This window comes from Chiloscyllium punctatum, chromosome 3 (assembly GCF_047496795.1).
Source record: "Chiloscyllium punctatum isolate Juve2018m chromosome 3, sChiPun1.3, whole genome shotgun sequence".
Lineage (NCBI taxonomy): Eukaryota > Metazoa > Chordata > Chondrichthyes > Orectolobiformes > Hemiscylliidae > Chiloscyllium > Chiloscyllium punctatum.
The window spans coordinates 15,958,730-15,964,729 of NC_092741.1; the positions used below are offsets into that span (position 1 = coordinate 15,958,730).

Consider the following 6,000-nt stretch of genomic DNA (forward strand, 5'->3'; position numbering starts at 1 on the left):
ATTATGGAAGAAGCTAATTGTGGAAAAAGCTTTTTCACCCAGACTACGTTGGGAGTCTGGAATGCCTTGCCTGGGAGAGTAGTTGAGGTGAGAAATCTCACAGTCTTTAAAAACTACTTCAGTGAGCACTTATATTCAAGGCTATGGGCCTAGTGTAGAGAGTAGTACATTTTTCACAGTACAACTTGATGGGCTGAAAGGCCTCACCATATTGTATGACTATGATACTGTGAGCAGTTCTAGTCCTTTAAAGGAAAGGCATCATTTCATCAAAAGGCAAACCAGGGAAAGTTCACTAGGTTCATCGCTGGTATGAAGGGATTCCTTTAAGAGCAAAGGCAAAACTGGTTGGGATTCTACTACCTAGAGTTAAGAAGAATGAGGGGTAACCTCAGAAACGTATAGCCTTAAGGGGCTTGAACAGGGTAAACATTGAGAGGATGCTTCCCCTCATGGAAGAATCTAGAACCAGAGTGCACTGTCTCAGAATTTAGCAGTGCCAATTTAAGACTGAGATGAGGAGGAATATTCTTGAGGGTTGAGTGTCTTTGGAACTCCTTACCACAGAGCTGTGGGGCCAATCCTTATGTAAATTTAAGGCTGAAATAGGTACTCTATCAGCAGGCAAATCAAGGGTTATTGGGAAAGGGCAGGAAAGGAAACATGAGGAACGTCAGATTGGCCACAATCCTAGCGAATGGCCGAGCAGGTTTCAGGGGCCAAATGGCCTACTCATTTTCCTCTTTCTTACCATCTACACTTTCCCACCTCTTACCATTTAAGAAATACTCAGCACATCTGCTCCTACCAAAGTGAGGAATTTTACATTTTTTCCACATTAAATTTCATCATATTCCCACTTAGCACCAACTGCAAATATGAAAATATTGCTACATCAGGTTCCCAAATCTATACTGTAAACATCTCTAGCCCAATACTGATCCTTACAGTACACAACTTGTCACAGCCTGCAAACACCTGAATCACCACTTATTCCTCCTGATCGGTCTTTTAGCTAATCAGTACCTCCTATTCCATGCATTCAATTTTGTTAGTAACATCTTCATAAAACTCCCACAGGTTTACCAAACATGATTTTACCTTTGCATCCGTGCTAACTATGCCTCATCAAATGACTATCAACCAGGTGCCCATTTACCCCACCCTTCATAATAGATTCTGCAAGCTTTCAGAGCCACCTCTCCTTTCTCAAGCAGCCAGTGAGAGCAAATACATTGGACACTATAGTGGAAGGTCATTTGCTAACCTCCAATCCACAGGTAAAAACAAGGACTGCAGATGCTGGAAAAGCACAACAGTTCAGGCAGCAGCGCTTTTGCCCGAAACGTCGATTTTCCTGATCCTCGGATGCTGCCTGAACTGCTGTGCTTTTCCAGCACCACTCTAATCTAGAACCTCCAATGCATGCAAGTCATTCTGAACCCATAGCATTTTGGAAGATAACCATCAAAACATGGGGTCTCTCTATAATGATCTCCTTCAACACTGATGTATCAGGTCCTAGCAATTTATCCAACTTTTGGACCATTAATTTCTCCAGTTCAATCTAATTCCTAATGCTAATTTCCTCAAACTCATTCTTCCTAGCCACGTGGATCTCTAGTTCTAGGAACTGTTTGGTATCTTCCTCAGTAAAAACAGTCGAGTAATTTCACTTCTCAGCCATCCTCTGTTCCACATTATAAATGCTCATGACTTTGCCTGTAATGGAGCCACTTTCCTTTTAGCCAAGTTCCTCCTTTTTTATATGCCTGTTAAAACTTTTATAGTTTTTTTTAAAAACGGTAGATTGCATTCATATTCTATTCGCCCATTCCTTAACGGTTCCTTGGTCTTTGTTCCACAAATGTCTTAATCCTCACAATTACTGCTATTTATGGCAACTTTGTAGACCTTTTCTTTTAATCTTATGCAATCCCAAACTTCCTTTGTTAGCTGCGGTTGACTAATCTTTTTAGATGTGGAGGTGCCAGTGTTGGACTAGGGTGGACAAAGTTAAAAATCACACAAGTACCATGTCATAATCCAACAGGTTTACTTGGAAGCACTAGTGCTTTGAAAGCTAATGCTTCCAAATAAACCTGTTGGGACTATAACCTGGTGTTGTGAGATTTTTAATCTTTTTAAGAGTTATATCTTGAAGGAAGGTATAGTTGTTGTAAATCACAGTAGCATTTTTAAATACTACATTGCCCATGTACAGTCATGCCTGTTAATGTCACCTTTTTCCAGTCCATCTCAGTGAACTTGCACCCCGAACCTTCATGTTTTCTTCAAATTCAACACCCTTGCTTCAGATTGAACTACCTCACTTTCAAACACAATATAAAATATTATATTGTCACTCATCTGATTTTTTATAACGAGTGGGCGGCACGGTGGCTAGCACTGCTGCCTCACAGCGCCAGAGACCCGGGTTCAATTCCCGCCTCAGGCGACTCTCTGTGTGGAGTTTGCACATTCTCCCCGTGTCTGCGTGGGTTTCCTCCGGGTGCTCCGGTTTCCTCCCACACTCCAAAAATGTGCAGGTCAGGTGAATTGGCCATGCTAAATTGCCCGTAGTGTTAGGTAAGGGGTAGATGTAGGGGTATGGGTGGGTTGTGCTTCGGCGGGTCGGTGTGGACTTGTTGGGCCGAAGGGCCTGTTTCCACACTGTAAGTAATCTAATCTAATCACTAACGCCTGATAGCCCTTCCTTCAACGGGCTCAACATTCTACTCTAGAAAACCATTCCCAACACACTTCAGAGACTTACTATTCACAGCTTGTGCTCAACTGGTTTACACAATAACTGGCTAATAGAAGTTAAAGTCTGGCAGATGCAAGTTCAAACAACTGCTTGTCATATTGTCAAGCATATCACTTATTACAGCATAGTCTCCGGTTCATTGTCTAATGTGAAACCGATAATCAGAGTTAAACCACATCATGCATAAGTTATACAAAAAAAAAATTTTAAACTAAAGAACATCTTACCTGCATCATGCGAAGCAAGAGCCCGGAGCATCTTCCCAGCACTCCTGCGTGTTTGAGTTTCCTTGTTGCAGAGTAATTCCATAAGCACATCCAAAGCTCCCGTCTCTTTGAACACTCCCACCAGAGAGCCAATACTCGCATAAGCACTCAGAACATGAATTGTGTGTGAAATATTCAAGGATGAGTCTGGTCCAGATTTACGAGACATCTGTCGTCTTGCTCGTTGTACCAAATGTTTTACATCCTCCTTCATATCAAGTAACTCTACATCATCAAACGCGACATCAGAGTCTGCACTCACTGGACAAGATCTGGCACTCAGTTCCTGTTCCTCTTTCACTCGCTGACCATCTGGTTTCCGTTTCCCAAGAAGTGTAGGACAGTTGGCATATACATCTTCAGCTGACATCCACATCAATATATTATCCACTTTACTATCACTAGATGAACTGTTTCCTCCATTACTACTGCTGCCTCCTCCTCCTCCTCCACTATCATCTACAGTCAGCACATTCCAACGAATGAGATACTCTGTAAGGCCATCATACGAGCGGCGTTGGCGGATCAGCTCTTCTGGGTAAGCTTGCATTTTGGGTCCGAGCTGGACCAGAAGGTTTTTACTGCGCCGTTCACCCATTGTGTTCGTATCTACTAAACAGAAAACGACAATTAGATTTACAGCAACGTTTTACAATTCTAAATTTAAATCAATTGCATAAGAAAATGAGTCAGCTGGTCTATTTGGAATCTTGAGTTGTTATACTCCTCCAGCGTATTCCAGTGTTCTGAATTGGTTGGAAAAATAGGAAATAATCTGCCATCTATCACGCTTCTTTTAACAATATCCATTTCATGGGATTGGATTTGATACAGCTTGAAAAAAAATTAGTTGATTAGATTAGATTAGATTAGATTACGTACAGTGTGGAAACAGGCCCTTCGGCCCAACAAGTCCACACCGCCCCGCCGAAGCGCAACCCACCTACATCTACCCCTTACCTAACACTACGGGCAATTTAGCATGGCCAATTCACCTGACCTGCACATCTTTGGACTGTGGGAGGAAACCGGAGCACCCGGAGGAAACCCACGCAGACACGGGGAGAATGTGCAAACTCCACACAGTCAGTCGCCCGAGGCGGGAATTGAACCCGGGTCTCTGGCGCTGTGAGGCAGCAGTACTAACCACTGTGCCACCGTACCACGCTTCTTTTAACAATATCCATTTCATGGGATTGGATTTGATACAGCTTGAAAAAAAATTAGTTATCTCCTATTTCTTGCTACTGCATGATATTATTAGTTTCACTGTGGAAAGACCGACAAGCTCCCATTCTGAGAAAAAGTATAATTAAAAGGAGTTTTGAGTAGTTAAAATTTCAGTAACATCCCATGATTAACCATCCATTTCAAGAAACAGAAAAATCTGACTAACACCAATGCGCCCAAAATGGAGAGGAGTGTACATTGCTAGGCTTTCTTCAGATGCCTCAGTGAACATTGTTACACTAAATCATGCATCAACATGTTCAGATTAAAGAGCTTTGCTGTTGGATTGAGGTTCATGACTGAGTCATCGGAATTTCAAGCTGTGCACTGGTTGGCATTACAATCTGCCTCAGCAGTTAATTCTCAATGGGGAGAGGAGGAAGAGGAGAATGGGGAGGATGAAAAAATGCAAACCAACTAGCATCATCATTCCGGAAAGTTATTCAATCATCTAATCAAATAGACACCATTACACTCAATTTCTTCTATTCGACCAAAACACCTAAATAACCTAAAGTTGTCCAGATCTAATGAACAGCCAATTTACAATGAGTCATTCTTCACAAGAGGAAAAATAAATTCAAAGGAAAAAGAATGGCCAATCATTGAACCTGCTGTCTGATAAGTGAGCCTCCTGGAAGTCTTTCAGATTACCATATCAATACAGCCAGTCAGAATCACTAACTACAACAGGTCAACCAACAAACACCTCAGACGCCAAATCTCAAGACAGGAAAACATTATCCAGAGACACACAACAGCCTTGTGGGAAAAGTAGCTGCTCATGGAACAACTGGCTTAGCTGCAACCACATATATAGCATGGGCTGAGTAATAGAAAATAAAGGATAATGGCTCATGGATATTATTCTTGAGAGGAAAAACCAAAGTTGCTCAAGAACTCAGCAGGTCAGGCATTGTGGAGAGAAAGCAGAGTTGATATTTCGGGTCCAGTGATCCTTCTTCAGAATAGATGACTCTGCTTGATCATACCATGAATTTCTAAATACTCTATCACATCATCTATAACAGGCTGATGTTTTCTCAATAAGACATGTTAAGCTAACTGGTCTATAGTTTATTGTCTCCTTCCAATTTGAAGTTATTTCCCAATCCTCCAGGATGTTTCCAAAAACCAAGGATTTTTGAAAGCTTGTTGCCTGTGTATGCATACATTGTGCTCCTATTTTTTCTTATTTGACCTCAAAATATTAACAGTAAACAGAAAAGAAAGTGAATAGAAAAGACCATAGCCGCTTACTACAGACTCACCAAACAGCTCGATTTCTTTGGAAATAGATTTGCTCTACTGCAACCAGCTCCAATGAATCTAACTCAAGAATGGGGGAGCCAAGCATATAAGTGTGAAAGATAAGCTGAAGTATTTGCATCCAGCTTCAATCCAATTTGCCGAGTGAACGAACCTCTCAGCCTCCCGAGATCCCTGGCATCACAAAAGTCAGTCTTCAGTCAACTTCATTGACTGCACAGGACATCAGGAAATGTAGTACTGCTTTTTTCGTTGAGTGTGGGAAATTCCCCAATTACTTTTGTTTTTGTATCTCGTGGGGCCATTTGTCCATGTCTAATAACATGGCCCACGCAGGTGACTTGGGCTTTGGCAAATTCACTTTTAGCCAGGTTTACCACCAAGCCTGCCTTCCAAAGTCGATCAAACAAATCCAATAAATGCTGTAAATGTTCCTTCCATGAGTGACTAAAAATCACCAGGTCA

General features: G+C 41.8%; 1 protein-coding gene across 2 annotated transcripts in view; it reads right to left on the reverse strand.

Annotated features, from left to right (window-relative positions):
• The window catches only part of LOC140455883 (cullin-9), a 164,092-nt gene extending 160,449 nt beyond the window's left edge, over nucleotides 1-3,643 (reverse strand). For both annotated transcript variants that reach the window (XM_072550693.1, XM_072550692.1), the window contains exon 1: nucleotides 2,998-3,643. In XM_072550693.1, the coding sequence (XP_072406794.1) occupies nucleotides 2,998-3,634 (637 nt within the window). In that variant the 5' untranslated portion in view covers nucleotides 3,635-3,643. The remainder of the gene's footprint in view (nucleotides 1-2,997) is intronic.
• Between the last annotated feature and the right edge of the window lie 2,357 nt (nucleotides 3,644-6,000).